This window comes from Pan troglodytes, chromosome 1 (assembly GCF_028858775.2).
Source record: "Pan troglodytes isolate AG18354 chromosome 1, NHGRI_mPanTro3-v2.0_pri, whole genome shotgun sequence".
NCBI lineage: Eukaryota > Metazoa > Chordata > Mammalia > Primates > Hominidae > Pan > Pan troglodytes.
This window is the reverse complement of record NC_072398.2, coordinates 177,186,262-177,207,317: the sequence shown is the minus strand read 5'-3', so window position 1 is coordinate 177,207,317 and position 21,056 is coordinate 177,186,262. Positions and strand designations below refer to the sequence as shown.

Genomic DNA, 21,056 nt, shown 5'->3' with positions numbered 1-21,056 from the left:
CACACACACACACGCACACACTATATTTTGAGTCTAATGTAAATGTACTGCAGATCACAGTCCAAAAACTTTGAAAGCCACAGTTCTAAGGGTAGAATCATTCTCTCTGAAGAAAGAATAAGGGATGTGGATCAAGCCAGGTGCAGTGGCTCACGCCTGCAGCAATCCCAACACTTTGGGAGGCCGAGGCAGGCGGATTACCTGAGGTCAGGAGTTTGAGACCAGCTTGGCCAACATGGTGAAACCCCATCTCCACTAAAAATAAACAAATCAGGCCGGGCGCAGTGGCTCACGCCTATAATCCCAGCACTTTGGGAGGCCGAGGTAGGTGGATCACGAGGTCAGGAGATCAAGATCGTCCTGGCTAACACGGTGAAACCCCGTCTCTACTAAAAATACAAAAATTAGCTGGGCGTGGTGGCAGGCACCTGTAGTCCCAGCTACTCAGGAGGCTGAGGCAGGAGAATGGTGTGAACCCGGGAGGCAGAGCTTGCAGTGAGCTGAGATCACACCACTGCACTCCAACCTGGGCAAAAGAGCGAGACTCCATCTCAAAAAAAAACAAACATAAATCAGCTGGGCATAGTGGCACGTGCCTGTACTCCCAGCTACTCGGGAGGCTGAGGCAGGAGGATCACTTGAAACCAGGATACGGAGGTTGCAGTGAGCTGAGATCACACCACTGCACTCCAACCTGGGCAACAGAGCAGAGACTCCATCTCAAAAAAAAAAAAAAGCGGGGGAGGGATGTGGATCTGTAGCTTTTTCCAGAGTCTACTGCACTGCTAATGCCCTGCAATCAGACTGGGTTCTAGTTCCAGCTCTGCCACCTAGGAGATTGTGTGTGAGATCTGAGGTAAGTCGCTGTACTACTAAGCCTCCCTCATCTATTAAAAAAGGGCGAAAACACTTCCACCTTGCTGACTTCACAAGATGGTTATAAAGATCAAATAATAATGATATCACATTACTTAGACTATAAACACTGTACCATTATTGTTGTTTTAACTACACTGCCAGAGTGACAAAAAATGTTATGACCATCAAAGATATGCCCAAATCATGGTCATCCTATTGTGCAGTCAGATAAACCAAATATTCGAAGCTGCAGGGAATTACTAGGAAACTATTTATTTACAGAATGGCACTTGGGAAAGAGTACAAATAATAAAACTATCCATGTAGACACACACATCTCAAGTAACATACATGAGAAGGTACTCACAAAAAGTGCTCAAAGCAAAAGAATCACTGGCTTTGATGGGTAAGATTTTCTAATAGGTAAAATGAATTGAGTGTTAAAGAAAGAAATGGAGAAGCATATTTTCTCTTCATTATCTTTTTTTTTTTTTGAGACAGGGTCTCACTCTGTCACCCAGGCTGGAGTGCAATGGCATAATCTTGGCTCACTGCAACCTCTACCTCCCGGGTTCAAGCGGTTCTCCCCCGTCAGCCTCATAAGTAGCTGGGACTATAGGTGCGCACCACCACACCCCGCCAATTTTTAAAAAATTTTTTGTAGAGACAGAGTTTCATCATGTTGCCCAGGCTTCTCTTCATATCTTAAATGGTTTCCCAAGACCAAAAGATGCACCAGTTATCATTTAAGCCTAGTTCAATTCCACTTCCTCCAGAAGGCCCACTATATACACCAGATGCTATTTTTATTTATTTATTTATTTATTTACTTACTTACTTTTGAGACAAGGTCTCGCTCTGTGGTCCAGGCTGGAGTGCAGTGGCACGATCTCCACTCACCATAACCTCTGCCTCCTGGGTTCAAGCGATTCTCCTGCCTCAGCGTCCTGAGTAGCTGGGACTACAGGCTCACACCACTGCACCCAGCTAATTTTTCTATTTTTTTGTAGAGATAGGGTTTTACCATGTTGCCCAGACTGGTCTTGAACTCCTGAGCTCAGGTGATCTGCTCACCTCAGCCTCCCAAAGTGTTGGGATTATAGGTACAAGCCACTGCACCCAGCCTCCAGATGCTATCTCTAAATGCCTCCAGCCCTTAGTGTTTATAGCTGTCATGTGACATGTAACTAATATTAGAAGGTGACATAAAAAGTACCAAGTAACATGAAGTTAGAAAAAGAAGCCTACTGCAAAGCAGAAAGCATGTGTTTTATTTTTTGCTCCTCTTTAAGTCTAGGACCAAGAAAACCTATTAGCTAAAACTAGCCATCAAGCCTGGTGATAGGCATCTACTGGCCTCAGTTCTTGAGCCTCAACCCAATAGGGCACTTATCTGCATGGGTCATTTAATCACAGGTCACTTTCGGTAGCTACAAATTGTGTAAGGATTTACTTTTGTCAGTGAACAGAAGTCTAGTATTTTAAACAATGTGTTTAATACCAGAGGCATATCCTACAGGTTTAGTATACTTTTTTTCTGTTTCTGTAAAATTTTATAAGCAGATTAAAAGTTTTCTCTTCCAAACTATCTTTTAGTTTTGTTTTTTAAAATAGAGACAGGGTCTCGCTCTGTTACCCAGGCTGCAGTGCAGTGGTGAAATCGTAGCTCACTGCAGCCTCAAACTCCTGGCTCCAATGATCCTCCCACCTCGGGCTCCTGAGTAGCTGGGACTACAAGGATACACCACCATGGCCAGCTAATTTTTTATTTTTTGTAAAAACTGAGTCTTGCCATGTTGCTTAGGCTGATCTCAAACTCTCCACCTCAAGCGACCCTCCGGCCTCAGCCTCCCAAAGTGCTAGGATTATAGGCATGAGCCACACCAGCCTCTTTTCTGTCTTTTAGATTGTAATTTCCTGAGGGTGAAAAAGTATCATTATTTTAACTTCCAACATGTTTTGTCACTTGATAAATGTGATATATAGGAAACAAACAAAGCACTGAGTGGGAGGGGAAGATGACCTCTACCCCCTCCCAACCCACAGATTTCTTACCTCTTGCAGCGTCAACAAAGTATTAAGGATAGCTGGTAGTGTAGTCTGGACAACTCCAAATCTATCCTCTGTAAATGATGCTGCTACTAAGTGCGACAGACCTCAAGGGAAAAAAAAAAAAGGTTAAAAGTCAATCAAAATTAGGCAAAACTATTTGAAATACATCTATTTTAGGAAGGATTAATATTCTGAATATAAAAAGAAATAAAGGCTGGGCACGGTGGCTCACACCTGTAATCCTAGCACTCTGGGAGGCTGAGGCAGGCAGATCGCTTGAGCCCAGGAGTTCAAGATCAGCCTGGGCAACATGGTGAAACCCCCTCTCTACAAAATTAGCCATGTGTGGCACCACAAACCTATAGTCCCAGCTACTCGGGAGGCTGAGGTGGGAGGATTACTTGAGCCCAGGAGGCAGAGGTTGAAGTTAGCCAAGATCACACCACTGCACTCCAGCCTGGGCAACAGAGTGGGACTGTCTCGAAAATAAAAAGTAAAATAAATAAATAAATAAATAAATAAAGGGAGGAGAAATTCAATAGAAAAATGGGCTAAAAAATTGGATAGGCACTGAAAAAAGTACTCAATTGCATTAGTAATGAATAAAATAACAGTCTCTGGCTTTACATTCTATTAGGAAGAAAATTTTAAAAATAATATAGTGTTGCGTAATAATATGTGCCAGGAAATTAAAAAAAAAAAAAAAACACGTGGTAAGGGCATACAGTATTCAGAGAACGGTCAGGAAAGGCCTCTGAGCAACATTTAAGCACTGAGACGGCTGTATCTATAAGATGAAAAGAAACAGCTCTTTAACAACTAAGTTTTCATATTTAACATAAGTTAACATAAGTTAAAAACAATCTATCTGTTGCACTTTTTTGAAGTAGAGAAAGATATAAAAGAATCCAGGCTCAACAGCCTGGGCATCTTAGCAAGACCGTGTCTCTATACAAAAAATATAAAACTTAGCTGGGTGTGGTGGCATGCACCTGTAGTCCAAACTACTCAGGAGGCTGAGGGAGGAGGATTGCATGAGCCCAGGAGTTCAAGGTTGCAGTGAGCTATGATCATGCCATTGAACTCCAGCTTGGGAGACACAGCAAGACTCCATCTCTTCAAACAAACAAACAAAAAGACTAAGTGTGGTGGCTCACACCTGTAATCTCATCACTTTGGGAGGTCAAGGCAGGAAGATCACTTGAGCCCAGGAGTTTGAGACCAGCCTAGATAACCTCGTCTCTACAAAAAAAAAAATTTTTCTTTTTGAGATGGAGTTGCGCTATTTGTTACCCAGGCTGGAGTGCAGTGGTGTGATATCAACTCACTGCAACCTCTGCCTCCTGGGTTCAAGTGATTCTCCGGTCTCAGCCTCCCGAGTAGCTGGGATTATAGGCACATGCCAGCATGCCCGGCTAATTTTTGTATTTTTAGTAGAGAAGGGAGTTCACCACGCTGGCCAGGCTGGTCTCGAACTCCTGACCTCAGGTGATCCACCTGCCTCCGTCTCCCAAAGTGCTGGGATTACAGGCGTGAGCCACCGCAACCGGCCCAAAAAATTTTTTTAAAACAAAAATTAACAGGGCGTGGTGGTATGCAACTGTGGCCCCAGCTACTCAGGAGGCTGAGGTGGATTGCTTGAGCCCAGAAGGTTGAGGATACAGTGAGCCATGTTCATAACACTGCACTACAGCCTGGACAACAGAGCAAAACCCTGTCTCCAAAAAAAAAAAAAAAAAAAAAAAAAAAGAACCCAGGCTCAGTTTCTCTGCTTACATACAAGAAAGAATTGTGCCCAAATCAAAATACGCCTAAATATATTTTTCAAAATGCTCTATATAAAACAAAGATATAAAAATGAATCTGTACATTCAAAGACTGAAATCAAGGACCAGAACTGACCTTTCATGGATTATACTTCAATATTTAACTGACAATTAAAATCATAGTTACAGTTCACAGTCATTGCTTACCTTCTAATGCCCAAATATGCATTTGGGCATCTGAAAAAACAGCCTGAATGGAGGCCTCTGGGTGCTACAAATAAAAACAAAAACATTCAAGTGAATTCCCCTGAGCGAAAACTCCATTATTTCCTTTAATTAAATATGTAGACCACAAAACAAAAAATTCACAGCTGCCTCTCAAGAATTAAAATTTAAAATAAATTCTTTTATATTTAACTTGATAATTACTCATTTAACTATAATAAAGCACTCTACCATCAACTCATTGTGTGGCCCTTGCCAAGTCTCTAAATCTCTGTGTCTCAGTTTCCAATTTAAAGTTACATATACTCAACCCACCTCAGAGGATCAGTTCTGAGATCACTTAAGAGAATGGTTACAGAAACTCTTTTTAAAAAACTTGGCTGGGGCTGGGTGCGGTGGCTCATGCCTGTAATCCCAGCACTTTGGGAGGCCGAGGTCAGGAGTTCGAGACCAGCCTGGCCAACATAGTGAAACCCTGTCTCTACTAAAAATACAAAAAATTAGCTGGGCGTGGTGGCAGGTGCCTGTAATCCCAGCTACTCAGGAAGCTGAGGCAGGATAATCACTTGAACCTGGGAGGCAGAGGTTGCAGTGAGCTGAGATCGCGCCATTGCACTCCAGCCTGGGCAACAAGAGTGAAACTCCATCTCAAAAAATAAAAAAAAAATTTTGGCTAGGCGTGGTGGCTCATGCCCGTAATCCCAGCACTTTGGGAGGCCGAGGTGGGTAGATCATTTGAGATGAGGAGTTTGAGACCAGCCTGGCCAACATGCTGAAACCCCATCTCTACTAAAATACAAAAATTAGCTAGGTGTGGTGGCACGCGCCTGGAGTCCCAGCTATTTGGGTGGCTGAGGCAGGAGAATTGCTTGAATCCAGGAGGTCGAGATTGCAGCGAGCCAAGATCATACCAGTGCATTCCAGCCTGGGATAGCTGGAAGTGGTGGCTCACGCATGTAACCCCAGCACTTTGGGACGACGAGGTGGGTGGATCACCTGAGGTCAGGAGTTCGAGACCAGCCTGGCCAACATGGCGAAACCCTGTCTGCACTAAAAATAGAAAAATTAGCTGGGCATGGTGGCACGTGCCTGTAGTCCCAGCTACTTGGGAGGCTGAGGCAGGAGAATCACTTGAACCCGGGAGGCAGAGGTTGTAATGAGCTGAGATCACGCCACTGCACTCCAGCCTAGGCGACAAGAGCAAAACTCTGTCTCAAAAAAAAAACCCCAAAAAAACAAAATAAATAAAATAAAAAATAAAAATAAAAAAATTGGCTGGGCGCGGTGGCTCACGCTGGTAATCCCAGCACTTTGGGAGGCTGAGGAGGGCCAATAACCTGAGGTCAGGAGTTTGAAACCAGCCTGGTCAACGTGGTAAAACTCCGTCTCTACTAAAAATACAAAAAATTAGCCCATGTGGTGGCGCACGCCTGTAGTCCCAGCTACTTGGGAGGCTGCAGTGGGAGAATCGCTTGAACCCGGGAGGCAGAGGTTGCAGTGAGTCAAGATCATGCCACTGCACTCCAGCGTGGGCGACAGAGCAAGACTTCGTCTCAAATAAATAAATAAACAACAACAACAACAAAACTGCCTACTTGTTATCTCTTTTAAATTGTCTACCCTCAACCCCACTCAAAGAAAAACCGCCTAACCTTCATGTAAAAAATGTTTTTATTTGCACAAATTTATGGAGTACATGTGAAATTTTGTTGCACGTATATAATGCATGATGATCAAGTCACGGCATTTTGGGTATCTATCACCTGAGTATAATATGTTTTTGTTAACTGTAATCATCCTACTCTGGTATCAAACATCGGATTTATTCCTTCTAACTGTATATTTGTACCCTTTAACCTACTTCTCTCCATCCTCCTCCTACCCTCTACCCATCCTTCCCAGTCTCTGTTATCTTTCCACTCTACTCCCATGTGATCAAATGTTTTAGCTTCTATACGTAAGTAAGAACATGCAATATTTATTTTTTTGTGCCTGACTTATTTCACTTAAGATTATGATGTCCGGCCAGGCGAGGTGGCTCACGCGGTCAGGAGATCGAGACCATCCTGGCTAACACGCTAAAACCCCGTCTCTACTAAAAATACAAAAAATTAGCCAGGCGTGGTGGCAGGTGCCTGTAGTCCCAACTACTCGGGAGGCTGAGGCAGGAGAACGGCGTGAACTTGGGAGGCGGAGCTTGCAGTGAGCCCGAGCTTGCAGTGAGCCCAGATCGCGCCACTGCACTCCAGCCTGGGCGACAGAGCGAGACTCCGTCTCAAAAAAAAAAAAAAAAAAAAAAGATTATGACGTCCAATTCTATCCATGTTGCTGTAAATGACACAATTTCATGGTGCCTAACCTTCTTTAACGTACCACCATGGAATAGTGTGGAACAACTGGTCCATTTGAACAAATGCTGTCTTTGGTTATGTACCCAATGAAGCCTACTAAGTACCATACAACAAGTCTATTAAGTTACATTTTTTAACATCAAATAGCAGCAGTGTCTATAATTTATCATATAATAGACCCACTTGCAAAACTGGGATCAAAATTAGCCTTTCACTTTCAAGAAAACAGGAGATCTTGGTCACCATGTGGTCTGCCACTTACTGTCTCTGTGCCCTTAGGCTAGCTATATGACTCCTCTGAGCCTCAGGTTTCCTTATCTGTAAAATGAGGATAAAAAGACATATCTCACAGGAATGCTGTTAGAATTAAATGAGGGAACTGAAGCGAAAACAGAGTATGGCACACATAAGACACTCATGGTGAGTTATTTTCCCTTTCTTCTTTTTTTTTTTTTTTTGAGACGGCGTCTCGCTCTTTCGCCCAGGCCGGACTCCAGTGGCTCTATCTCGGCTCACTGCAAGCTCCGCCTCCCGGGTTCATGCCATTCTCCTGCCTCAGCCTCCCGAGTGGCTGGGACCACAGGCGCCCACCACTGCGCCCGGCTAATTTTTTGTATTTTTAGTAGAGACAGGGTTTCACCATGTTAGCCAGGATGGTCTTGATCTCCTGACCTCGTGATCCGCCCGCCTTGGCCTCCAAAAGTGCTGGGATTACAGGCGTGAGCCAACATGCCCGGCCTTTCCCCTTCTTTTGAAACCAAGCACTGAAGTAAAACTTCAGACAACCCCTCTTCCTTTTGGTGGAAGACAAGACACCTTCCTCTAATGGGCAGACCAGGGTGGATTATTTTTTGGTAAAGGTAATGGCTAGTTGGGTGGATCGTCCCTTCCACCATAGTGGAAAAGCAGTTTCAAGCCCCTGAAATGACTGTTATGCATTATCTATATTCTATCAGGGTTGCTCAGAACTCTTTTCCACCAGAGTATGACTCCCAAATAATAAATATAACAGATGCCAATATAAACTTTCACTTGAAGGTATTAATGGAGTGAGTGTGATATTAGATAATACTGCAATATCTGCAGAAAGAGAGGCTAGATTTTAAAAGCTAAAAACAAAAATTCTTTCCCCTACATAGGGGCAAAGGTTTTGCACATCAAAGGATTAAATAAAGACATAACAGTCATAGCCAGCAAAAACAGGAATGAATCTTTAGCTTCTACAACTGAGATTTACTCTCCTGTGGCAGCTGGAAGAGCTGATACACAAGTTGGGAAGTCATTTCATGTGTGGTCTGAATTATAATTTTTTATTCATCATAAATTTAACATCTGTGATATCATCATCTCTCTTTTGAACACCAAAATGGTCACAAAGACGCTAGCAGGACATGAGCCAAGAAGCACCAGATAGCCACACAAATTTGTTCACTTTGTGAAGATGCAGACAGCAGGAAGGGGTCTGTGTTGCCTATCAGCACAAAGCTGCCAGCAGCCAAGAGACTCGAGAGGCAACTAGAGTCAAGCTTCAGAAGCCACTGAAGTGAGATGTGTGTCTAGGGCAACTATTGTTAAAACGGAGGTTCAGTGAAGCACTATGCAAAGCTGCCTAGCTTGCTAGGATTAAGCTATAAAATATTTACAAGTCAGATCCTATCTGCTACTTTATTTCATATTTCATTTCCTCCCTCCCCATTCCCAATGCTATAACCACATATTCTTACCTTACTGAAAAAATACATTATCAGCACCCGTTTTGACAAGAAATTCTTAATCTGAGTTGGAAAAAAGGAAGAATTAACACATTTACCTTTTAAATTCTATTCAAATATAACACATTTCCTAGTTCTTCCAGACAGTAACTTAAATGAAAAAATGAAACACTTCACATCTTGTGGGCAAAGAATAATAATACTTAAATAATACGCCATGTAACTAAATATCTTTGTGCTATAAATTGGACAACCAAGATGAGCCAACTAATCTAAACTGTATTCCCATGTATACACGTTTAACCCCCAAATTAGAGCCCTGACATTAAAAAAAAATTAATTAATTCTAAGTGGTTTTGGTGAATTTTTTTTCTTTTTTCTTTTTTTTTTTTTTTTATTTCAGAAACAGGGTCTCGCTTTGTCACCTAGGCTGGAGTGCAGTTTTATGATCACAGCTTACTGCCACCTCAAATTTCTGGGCTCAACAGATCCTCCCACCTCAGCCTCCTGGGTAGCTGGGAATACAGGCACACCACCATGTCCGGTTAATTTTTAAATGTTTTTGTACAGACGGGGTCTCACCATCTTGCCCAGGCTGGTCTCAAACTCCTGGACTCAAGCAATCCTCTCACCTCAGCCTCCCAAAGTGCTAGGATTACAGACTGGAGATATTTTTCAAGGCCATATTATTTCTCGATTCTCTATAACTGTCCTGCCCTTTAACCTTTTAATACCCAAAAAAAGAGTATGTTTCTCTCACAGGGAAAAAAAAATCTTTTTTTTTTGAGACAGGGTCTCACTCTATCACCCATGCTGGAGTGCAGTGGCACATTCATAGCTCACTGCAACCTCTGCTTTCTGGGCTCAGGTGATTCTCCTACCTCAGCCTCCCAAGTAGCTAGGACTACAGGAATGCACCCAGCTAATTTTTGTATTTTTAGTAGAGATGGGGTTTTGCCATGTTGCCCATGCTGGTCTCGAATTCCCGGGCTCAAGCAATGTTCCCACTGTGGCATCCCAAAGTGCTGAGATTACAGGAAAAAAAATATCTTCAGACACAAAGTAGTTTTCTACTAGTTGACAATTCCGGGGGAAAAAGTGTTCTTAGTATCAGCTAAAAGCTAACCCAACTAACTTAAAAGTGAATCTGCTCCTACCATGCTCTCACCCAAAGCTGCATGACTAGTCAGAAGGCTGCAGCAAGCAGCACGTGTCTGGTTGGGTAGAAAGTGACATGGTAGTACTAATGGCATATAGAGCCGTATAGGATCCCGAAGATTATGAAATGCCTTTAACCATTCATTCCCTATTAATCAGTCATTCCATCAGCAAACATGTTATAATTTCTCCCATCTTAAAAAATAAAAACATGACTGGGCGTGGTGGCTCGTGCCTGTAATTCCAACACTTTATGAGGCTCAGGCAGGATGACTGCTTGAGGCCAAGAGTTTGAGATCAGCCTGGGCAACATAGAGACTGTGTCTCTACAAAAAATAAAAACTAAAAAAATTAGGCAGGCATGGTGGCAGGCACCTGTAGTCCCAGCTACTCAGGAGGCTGAGGTGGGAGGATCACTTGAGCCCGGGAGTTTAAGGCTGCAGTGTAGCCATGATCATACCACTGCACTCCAGCCTGAGCAACAGACAGACCAAGAACCCATCTCAAAATTTTTAAAAAAGTTCCTTGACCCCTCAATTCCTCCCAGCTATTGCCCCATTTTTCTGTTCCACTTACAACAAATTCCTTAAAAAATGTGGTTTTTCTTGTGGTCTCCAATTCGTCTACCAATCTCTCCTGAACTCATGCATTTTGGTTTTTGTCCCCACTACTCCAGCCAACAGCTCTTGTCAAGGACTCAGTGACCTCCGCATTTCTAGCTCAACAGTTAATTCTTAGTTCCCGCCCCATGCTACCCATCAGCAGCATCTGACACTCCCACCTTCTCCTCCTTGAAACTCTTTCTTTTCTTGGTTTTCTACCCACCTCAGAGGCTGCTCCTCAGTCTCCGTTGCTATTCTTCATCTCCCAAACCTTTAGCCATTGGAGGGCCCGTTTCTTGGATATCTCTTTTCTTCTGTATTTACATTCAAGAGTTTGCATCGAGTCTCATGCTTTGAATACTATCTATACTCTGAAAACTTCCAAAGTTACATTTCTAGCCCAGAACTTTCCCCTACACTACAGCTATATGCCTAATTTCTTACTAAGTATTTTCACCTGGTTGTCCCATAGGTATCCCAAAATTGGCTTGTCCAAAATCAAACTCCTGATTTCCCTCCCCTCACCTCTATCAAATCTCCTTCTCCAGAATCATCAGTAAATTCCAACTCAATAAATTGCAACTATATTATTCCAGATCTTCAGGCCAAAAACCTTAACAGTCAACACTGACTCTTTCTAGTATACACCACAACCAAACCATAAGCTAATCCTATTCCATCTACCTTAAAATACATACCTAGACCTTGACCACATCTTACAGCCCCCACCACTACCACTCTGGTCACAGATACCACCATCTCCCACTAGATTACTGCAACAGCCTTAACACCGTCTCTGGGCTTACATGCCTACCTTGCAAGAGTTTAGTCCCAACACAGCCCCTAGAGCAGCACTTTCAAAATATAAGTTACATCATATCATTCTTGTGGGCAAGACCATACGGTGACTTTCCATCCCACTCAGAGATGAAGCCAGTCTTTAATACAGCCAATGAGCCCTGGGTGCCTGCTACCTTTCTGATCTTATCACCCACTTACCACTCTCCCCTCACTCACTCTGCCCCAGCCACACTGGTATCCACATTGTTCTTCACACAAGCCAAGGCCATTCCCATCTCAGATGCACTGGGCTGCTCCCAGCTCTCCCTTCAGGTCTCCGATCAATCATTGCCTTATCAATGAGACTTCCCCTTATCACTCCACATAAAATGATACCCTCTCCCCTAGGAACTCTCTGTCTTCCTTGCTCTGTTCTTCTAGTTAAGACATATCAAATTTCTTCCTTCTTATGCATGTTTTCCTTATCTTGAATATGACCTATTGAGATGCATCTTACAGTCAATAGCATGTCATGGTTTAAGGCATCTTTTTTTCTTAATAGCACATAAGTCTTATAATTGATGATATTTTATATTTCAGAGAAACAGAATATCATACATTTGCTTACTCACTGATTTCCCCTCACTCGAATGTAAACATTACGTGGGCAAGGACTCTGTTTTGTTTGCTTTTTTCCCAGTGCCTAAAAGCATACCTTGGATATATAAAGAACTCAAATATTTCTTACATGAGGTTATCAGGTCAAGTCATATGAAATTACAATGTGTATAGCTCAAACCAGTCAAATATTGGCTGTTTCATTTGAGTCAATACATGAAGCATCAAAAAAAAAAAAAAAAAAACGCTTCTTATTCCTGATGACTTACTCATGTGAGATCCTTAATGTTCTCAATTTTACATGCAAATATAAATCCTATAACCATATCATCCTACCTGTTCACGTTTATTCTGAATCCATGAATAAATCACACTGGGTTGTCTCATTGTCTTACCCTCAGCACTAATAGAGGTAGATGGAGAAGTATTAGAAAATTCAGTCATTTGCTGATCTATTTTTAAAAAAGAAAAGGCAAGATAAGAACTTAGGCTGTCTGATCCTCTGCAACATGACATTTAAAATCTTAAAAAATATATATAATTCTCACCAGAAGCTGATGTCCACAATCTTGGCCCCCTTCTTATTAGCTGAGGACTTTGCGGTGACCCATAGCAGGTGTTTACATCAAAAATTCCAGCCATCCGATTCATTACACTAGAGCCAAATGGGGTCCCAAATGGGCTCACAACATCAGGTGTAGATAATTTTGAAGAAAACAGTGATGTTTTAACTAATGGTGGCACTGAAGGCCGAGGCATCTGGCTAGATTTTGGTGTCTGAAAAGTAGTTTCTTCTGTAAAACAACAGATCCAGTGCTGAAGAGGCAACCTGACCCAAGCAGGCTAGCAGCAACGCTTTCAAATTCTACGCATACCAAATTTTTGTTTAACACATTTACCCAAAGCTCAGTAGATTGTTTCCATTTATGATTATAGTCTCAAGATTCGGATTTTACTACTGCATTCAAGCTCCACTCAAAGAGCTTTATACATCTTCTTCTGTCAGACTGATATAGTCTCTCTTTTTCCCCCTCCATGAATATCTTCATCTTCAACGTCAATTTATCTAACTCTAAGCAATTTTGAATGAACTCATCAATTCACATTTTATTTCTAATTGGCAATTTTAATTACTGCATTAGAATCTATCCAGTTTTACTGCATTATTATTTTAAGTATTACTTGACTGAACATACCAAATCTATATTGTGAACATATACAGGAAAAAAATATTAACCTTACCCCATTTTCCCCAAAGTTTTTTCCTTTCCTTTTCTTTTTCTTTCCTTTTCTTTTCTTTGAGTCAGGATCTTGCTCTGTAGCCCAGATTGGAGTGCAGTGGTGTAATCTCGGCTCACTGCAGCCTCATCTTCTGGGGCTCCAGCGATCCTCCCACCTCAGCTTCCTGAGTAGCTAGGACACAGACACATGCTACCATGCCTGGCTAATTTTTTTATTTTTTGTAGAGACAGATTCGCCATGTTTCCCAGGTTGGTCTTGAACTCCTGGGCTCAAGGAATCCTCCTGCACTGGCCTCCCAAAGTGCTAGAATTATAGGCATGAGCCACCACACCTGGCCTGAAAGTTCTTTCAAGTTAACAAAAGTCACACCAAAGGCTAATTTGCCCAGAATATCTATAAATCTGATCTGTAAACAGCTTTTTCAAAAGTCATCTTATGATTCTCCAATTTAGTAATAGAGTCTGTTATACAAAAACAAAGGAACTTTTCTTGTCACTCCAGCACAAGCCACAAAAACAAACACATTGCATTAGGATTCCTTCTTCTTCTTCTTCTTCTTCTTCTTCTTCTTCTTCTTCTTATTATTATTATTATTTTGAGATACAGTCTCACTCTGCGGCCAGGGTGGAGTGCTATGGCGCAATCTTGGCTCACTGCAACCTCCGACTCCCTGGTTTAAATGAAATCTCCTGCCTCAGCCTCCCGAGTAGCTAGGATAACAGGCACGCACAACCACATCCAGCTAATTTTTGTATTTTTAGTAGAGACAGGGTTTCACCATGTTGGCCAGATGGTTTCGACCTCCTGACCTCATGATCCGCCCACCTCGGCCTCCCAAAATGCTGGAATTACAGATGTGAGCCACCTCGCCCAGCTGGATTCCATCTTCTTAATAAAACCACCATAAGAAATATAAGAAATTAAACATCCCAAGTACCAAATTTTCATTATATGACTTTTCTTTTTTTTTTTCTCTCTCCTTAAGAAGGAGTCTCACTCTGTCACCCAGGCTGGAGTGCAGTGGCATGATCTCAGCTCACTGCAACCTCCACCTCCCGAGTTCAAGCGATTCTCCTGCCTCAGCCTCCTGAGTTGCTGGGACTATAAGTGTGCAACACCACAGCCAGCTAATTTTTATATTTTTAGTAGAGACGGCGTTTCGCCATATTGGCCAGGCTGGTCTCAAACTCCTGACCTCAAATGATCCACCTGCTTCGGCCTCCCAAAGTGCTGGAATTACAGGTGTAAGCCACCACACCTGGCCCATTATATGACTTTTTAAAGGTTAATGGAAATTAGAAATCTTTGAAAAATCAATTTAAAAATTAAGACTGGAGTTTTTAAGAGTTTTACAATTATTCTTCAAAATATGAGACAAATTTTGGCTGAGTGATGGTATATGACAAAAACTTACAATAATGAATGCTCCATATTTGGTCAGACTCATGATCTACCCAACCAGAATTACAATGATCTTTCCAACATGCTAATTTGATGGAACTAGCCTATTCAAAATTCTCCAATGGCTCCATATCTCTATAGAATAAAATCTAAACTTTTTTTGTTGCAAACAAGGCTTCCTTTCATTATCAAACATCATCTTATCCAGTCGGACTCCTTTTGGACAGATTTCCTTTTGGCAGTTATATTGTATCATTATTTGTGTGCCTTCCCCTAAAAGGTCAGATCCAAGAGTGTTTTCCATCTGTGATTCCCTGGCTTCTAGCACATTGCTTGTATGCAGTAGGAATTCAATAAGTATTTGTTGAATAGAGGAATGCTGATCTGAAAGTTGATAACATCTGAAACACTCTCAAACCTTTCAAAATCTGATGTGTGTTAATTTATTTAAATCATTTTTCATATGTAATCTATTTGTTTTGGGGCTATGACCCCACCAGAGTACTGATTTTGAAACTAGATGAGTTTGCTTTGATCTATATAGAGATTTTTAAATATCAAGATTAGTTGCCAATGTTTAACAACTGAAAGATTTCACCTCAAAATTTGTTTAGATTTCAGGCTTCTCTTTTTTAAAAAGACCGGAAGTTCACATATGGGATCCAAAGTCCCATATGGGAACAATGAAGCAGGGCTAACCAACAGCTTCCCCCTGTGCTCACAGGTTCACCACCATCCTCACCCAGCCAGTTTCATCCATTTTCACTAAATGCCTGGCTCCAAAACACATGGAACATTAAGTCCTTTTATCAGTCTTACATTCATAGGTGTCTTCTACCTAAGGGATTTGGTGAACAAGACAGGTTCCTCCACCTCTACTTCTTCCTCTCAGCTTTCGTCTTTTAAATGGAAGGGGTACTAACATTATGCCCCACTCCCAAATCACCCAGTCATCTCAGCTGCTCTTCTCTGGGACAGCAACTTTTTGTCTCTGGACTACTGCAACCAGAACAGCAACAGATATTGTCTGCAAAAATTCACCTGGCTTTGTGCTAGAGTAAGCTGAAGTCTCCTATTTAATAGCCATCATTTTGGTAGTGTTTTTAATGCTACCACCACACTGAACTTAATTTGTTTCAAATTAACCAATGAAAAACTGCATATACTTAGAGTGTACAACGTGATGTTTTGGGCTTAATTTTTTCAATCTACAATGATACCCACGTCATTTTCTTGGTTCAATATAAGATGCTATATGTTGGATCAATTTTCCCTAAAAATATATACCTCACACTCATATAAGTATCCTTCGATTAACTACGGTCATCTCTTTTTTTTTTTTTTTTTTTTTTTTTGAGACAGTCTCGCTCTGTCGCCAGGCTGGAGTGCAATGGCACAATCTCAGCTCACTGCAAACTCCGCCTCCCTGGTTCTCCTGCCTCAGCCTCCTGAGTAGCTGGGACTACAGGTACACGCCACCACGCCCAGCTAATTTTTGTATTTTTAGTAGAGACAGAGTTTCACCATGTGGGTCAGGATGGTCTCGATCTCTTGACCTCATGATCCGCCCGCCTCGGCCTCCCAAAGTGCTGGGATAACAGGCGTGAGCCACTGCGCCCAGTCTACTACAGTCATCTTTCTTAGGAAATAAAATGTAAATGTTTTCCCCTCTTAGTAGTCCTAGGGATTACCTGGAGAATTTAATTTCTTAGGTTCCACTGGGTAAGATGAAGACACTCTCCCATTCGCAGCAGCAGCTTCTTGATAGAGAATCAGTTTCTGAGTCATACCATTTAAAAGATTCAAACACTCCCTTGAAATGGCTGTCCAATTGTGGGGATGTCCACCTAGGAGGTCCAAACACCAGCTTTTAAAATGTAAATAATCTTACATTCTCCTCTTGAAGTGGGGGAAAAAGTCAGTAAGAAATTCTACATTACGCTTGGCATCAGGACCCACTTTTCTTAGTGAAGCTACTATTTATACTCATGACATCTAATACACAGCAGGAGTTCAATGAATACTTGGATGAATTAAGTTTCCCAAAAGTCTACAAGCAAAAACTTGCATTTTACCACACACATACCAAAAAAAAAAAACCAAAAAACCTCTCAAATTGGTCGCTAAAATAAAGCCAAACACTAGATCATAGGTTGAGCGAGAAAGACCAGGGTTACTTCACTAGCAGTATTAAACAGACTGCTATGACTGTGAACAATGAACTACGACAATGAACACTAGGATGTCCAGTGGGATGCACCTCCATGGTCCCCAGTGACCTCTAAACTTTTGTGTCTGACCCCCTGGGCTTCCTTACATTTTCATGTATATAACAGCCCCCATTTGCTGTTACATCTGTGGGAATGACTCATTAATAATGATCACACTTTACACTCAGAGAGCTTACAGATTATCTTATTATTTAACTTAAACTACTGTGTCCCCATTCCTTTAAAAATTCCCTTATTTCTCATAGTAGATCTTTGTCTCCTAGAGTTATTATATAAAAATCAAGCATGCTTCATTATGCATTAATAGCAGAGAAGTCCACTGAAAACTGGTTTCTCTATCCTATGTGCCAAATGATCATTCCCTCTTCACTTGGATCTCTCCTTAAACACTCCCCCCATTGTAAAACTCAGGAATACCACTTAACCTACAAACACACACACACAATACTCTATCACTAGGCCTCAGGATGTTTTGTACTACTGTAATTTGGGTACATGAGGAACTGTGTAACCATCCAATTAAATTTTTGTTTGTTTTTGTGATGGAGTCTTGCTCTGTTGCCCAAGCTGGAGTGCAGTGGCAGGATCTCAGCTCACTGCAACCTCTGCCTCTGGGGTTCAAGCAATTCTCCTGCCTCAGCCTCCCAAGTAGCTGGGATTATAGGTGTGCAACACTATGCCCAGCTAATTTTTGTATTTTTAGTAGAGACAGGGTTTCACCATGTTGAAACTCCTGACCTCAGATGATCCTCCCGCCTCAGCCTCCCAAAGTGCTGGGATTACAGCCAATTAAATTGGCTGCGTCCAGCCAATTAAATTTTTTTTATGTGCTAGAATGTACACTCTCTGGCAGAGCAAATGCCACCCTTTTACGGTTTACTTGAATCTCTGGTAAAAAACATTTAGAGTATAGAATTCCTATGTTAACTCAAATCTGATAGAAAAGCATTGTTATAGTTAATTTTCCACAGTATCAGCTCTGGGTTTCTCATGTTACTAAAAGGAGAGTGGTTCCAGTCAATTACATTTTTATATAACTGGATTTCATTTCCATATAACATTTAACTATAGAAGGTTTATTATCTGGTATTTTATCTGGTAATTGGCAAGCTTGGCAAACTAATGAAGAAATCATTAAAAAAAAGATGAAAAGCTGGTTGAGTGTACTGGCTCACACCTGTAATTCTAACACTTTGGGAGGCCAAAGCAGGAGAACTGCTTGACCCCAGGAGTTCAAGGCCAGCCTGGGAAACACGGCAAGACCCTGTTTCAACAAAAATTTTTAAAAATTAGCCAGGTGTGGTGGTGCACACCTGGTGTGCCCCTATAATACCAGCTACTTGAAAGGTTGAGGCGAGAGGATCATATGAGCCCAGGAGTTCGAGGTTACAGTGAGCTGTGATCATGACACTGTACTCCAGCCTGGTGATACAGTGAGACCCTGTCTCTTAAAATACAGAAGAAAGGCTACCCAGGTTCTCTGTTTCCCACCAGTGCCTGGGACTGGACTGTTTTCCCTCTAGGAACAACAGAGAACTGGCAAAGTCACAGTCTTGAACAGCATGGCAAGAACAGTATACACTGTAAGTGTTTCAGAGTTGCTGAGAGCATCCTTGAGTCACCATCGAATCTAGTTTCTTCCTAATTTTTTTTAAAAGGAGGCAGAGTAGCATAGCAGAAGGAGGAGTCCTGTACATGGAGCCAAATGACAGGACTCTTATTCCAATTCTGACATTAACTTTATTTAAGCCAATCTCTGAGACTTAAATCTCCCATCTAGAGAGCAGACCACCTAATTTTTAAGATCCTTTGTAGCATTAAAAGTTTTAGAATTCTTTTTTGGGGTGGGGAGGGGGACAGGCTCTCACTTTGTCACCCAGGCTAGAGTACAGTGGCACAATCTTGGCTCACTGCAGTATCAACCTCCTGGGCTCAAGCAATCCTCCCAGCTCAGCTCCTCAAGGAGCTGGGACTATAGGCACATGCTACCATGCTGGGCTAATTTTTTGTATTTTTTGTAGAGGAGCGGTCTCATCATGTTGCCCAGGCTGGTCTCGAATTCCTAAGCTCAAGTAATCCACCCACCTTGGCCTCCCAAAGTGCTAGGATTACAGGGGTGAGCCACCACGCCCAGCCAAACTTTTAGAATTCTTAAGCTGTATTTTTCTGCCCTAAAATTGTCAATGTACTAAATAATTTCTTCAGGTTACGGAAATGAAGGAGCTGAAGGTAATAAACTCTTAAGCTGTGTAAGATTTAATTCAATACTTCATTTAATGGACTCACTGACATCTGATATTTTATTAAATACATCTTTCTCACCAAAAACTTTAATTAATTTTTTTTTTTTTTCTTTTTGAGATGGAGTCTCACTCTGTCACCCAGGCTGGAGTGCAGTAGCGCAATCTCGGCTCACTGCAAGCTCCGCCTCCCAGGTTCACGCCATTCTCCCGCCTCAGCCTTTCCAGCAGCTGGGACTACAGGCGCCCGCCACCACGCCCGGCTAATTTTTTGTATTTTTAGTAGAGACAGAGTTTCACCGTGTTAGCCAGGATGGTCTTGATCTCCTGACCTCATGATCCGCCTGCCTTGGCCTCCCAAAGTGCTGGGATTACAGGCTTGAGCCACCATGCCTGGCCAAGTGAATTACTTTCTACACACATATGCCTAATCAAGTCTATTACTTTTAGCAATACCTGGTTGGCTGAGGCTAAAAACTTCTTGTCTTCGTGAAGGAGAATACTGAGAAAGCAACATCAGGTCCTGCAAGGCTAAATACTAACAGGGGGAAAAAACACATATTATTTAATTTTTTTTAACCTCTACATAAAATCTCACTAATTGGGTTCATCATTATATATCCAAGAGGAAATTAATTAAACTTTTTCATGAAAAAAAAAAATCTCAGAACCATAACCTTCCTTTCTAGACTTCCAGAACTTTCCTGCCTCTACCCTCCCTACCTACTACAAGTTCCAGCTACAAGGAACTACAGAATTCTCTGTGCTCTTTCATATATCTGCGGTGGGAAATTGAAACATCGCTTCCTCCTGGAATTTTCCCTGGTTTCCCTCACACAAACATACACTCACATAGCTCTCAACCATGGCACTAACATCATGTATTGTAATTGAATGTTTACTTGTCCCATCTGATTCCACGCACCAAACTGTGCGGCCCACAAGAAAACGGAAAATCTTACTTGCTACCATATCCAAAGGCAGTGCCTAGCACGTGATACCTAATTTTTTTTTTCTTTTTTTTTGAGACAAAGTCTCACTCTGTTGCCCAGGCTGGAGTGTAGTGATGTGATCTCGGCTCACTGCTACCTCCGCCTTACGGGTTCAAGCAATTCTCCTGCCTCAGCCTCCCAAGTGGCTGGGACAACAGGCACACACCAGCACACCCAACTGATTTCTGTATTTTTAGTAGAGATGGGGTTTCACCATGTTGGCCAGGTTGTTCTCAAACTCCTGACCTCAAGTGATCCACCTGCCTTGGCCTCCCAAAATGCTGGGATTACAGGCATGAGCCACCATGCCCGGCCACCCTATTATTTTTTTTTCTTTACTGAAAATCTTCATCTTTTCCCAGGCAAACCCCTTTACTCATCCTTCAAGATACCATCCCTCTCTGAAGTTTTCTTGCATTGGTCCCAAGCTGAATAAGAGGTCCCAATGTATTTGCCACAGTACATTTTTAATTATTTTGGGCGTCTGTATTTTCTACTAGGCTGTGCTATGTCTTATTCGTCATTCTACCACAAACAACTAGCAGAGACTGACGTACCACTAAATAAATATTTGGTGAGTAACCAAATGAGTAACTGATACTTTTAAGTTTCTCTAACAAATTAGTTATAATTAATATTTAAAAGTAATTCTATTTATTTTCTTATTTGTTTATAAATTCTTTAGAGTGTGATCAAAACTGGGTTCTAACTACTTTCTTTTAGCATTTCTGTTTGTTTGTTTAGAGATGGGGTCTCACTCTGCCACCCAGGCTAAAGTGCAGTGGCAGGCTAGAGTGCAGTGGCAGGGTCACAGCTCACTGCAGCCTC

General features: G+C 41.9%; 1 protein-coding gene across 6 annotated transcripts in view; it reads right to left on the bottom strand.

Annotated features, from left to right (window-relative positions):
• The window catches only part of NDC1 (NDC1 transmembrane nucleoporin), a 71,907-nt gene that overhangs the window by 18,735 nt on the left and 32,116 nt on the right, over positions 1-21,056 (bottom strand). For 5 of the 6 annotated variants that reach the window (XM_513417.7, XM_003308113.5, XM_063802124.1 and 2 more), the window contains 7 exons: positions 19,693-19,774; positions 16,457-16,612; positions 12,671-12,916; positions 12,459-12,574; positions 8,977-9,027; positions 4,884-4,947; positions 2,914-3,014 (listed from right to left, as the gene is read on the bottom strand). In XM_513417.7, coding sequence (XP_513417.7) covers positions 2,914-3,014; positions 4,884-4,947; positions 8,977-9,027; positions 12,459-12,574; positions 12,671-12,916; positions 16,457-16,612; positions 19,693-19,774 — 816 coding nt within the window. The remainder of the gene's footprint in view (positions 1-2,913; positions 3,015-4,883; positions 4,948-8,976; positions 9,028-12,458; positions 12,575-12,670; positions 12,917-16,456; positions 16,613-19,692; positions 19,775-21,056) is intronic. The other variant, XM_063802117.1, reaches the window with a different exon arrangement.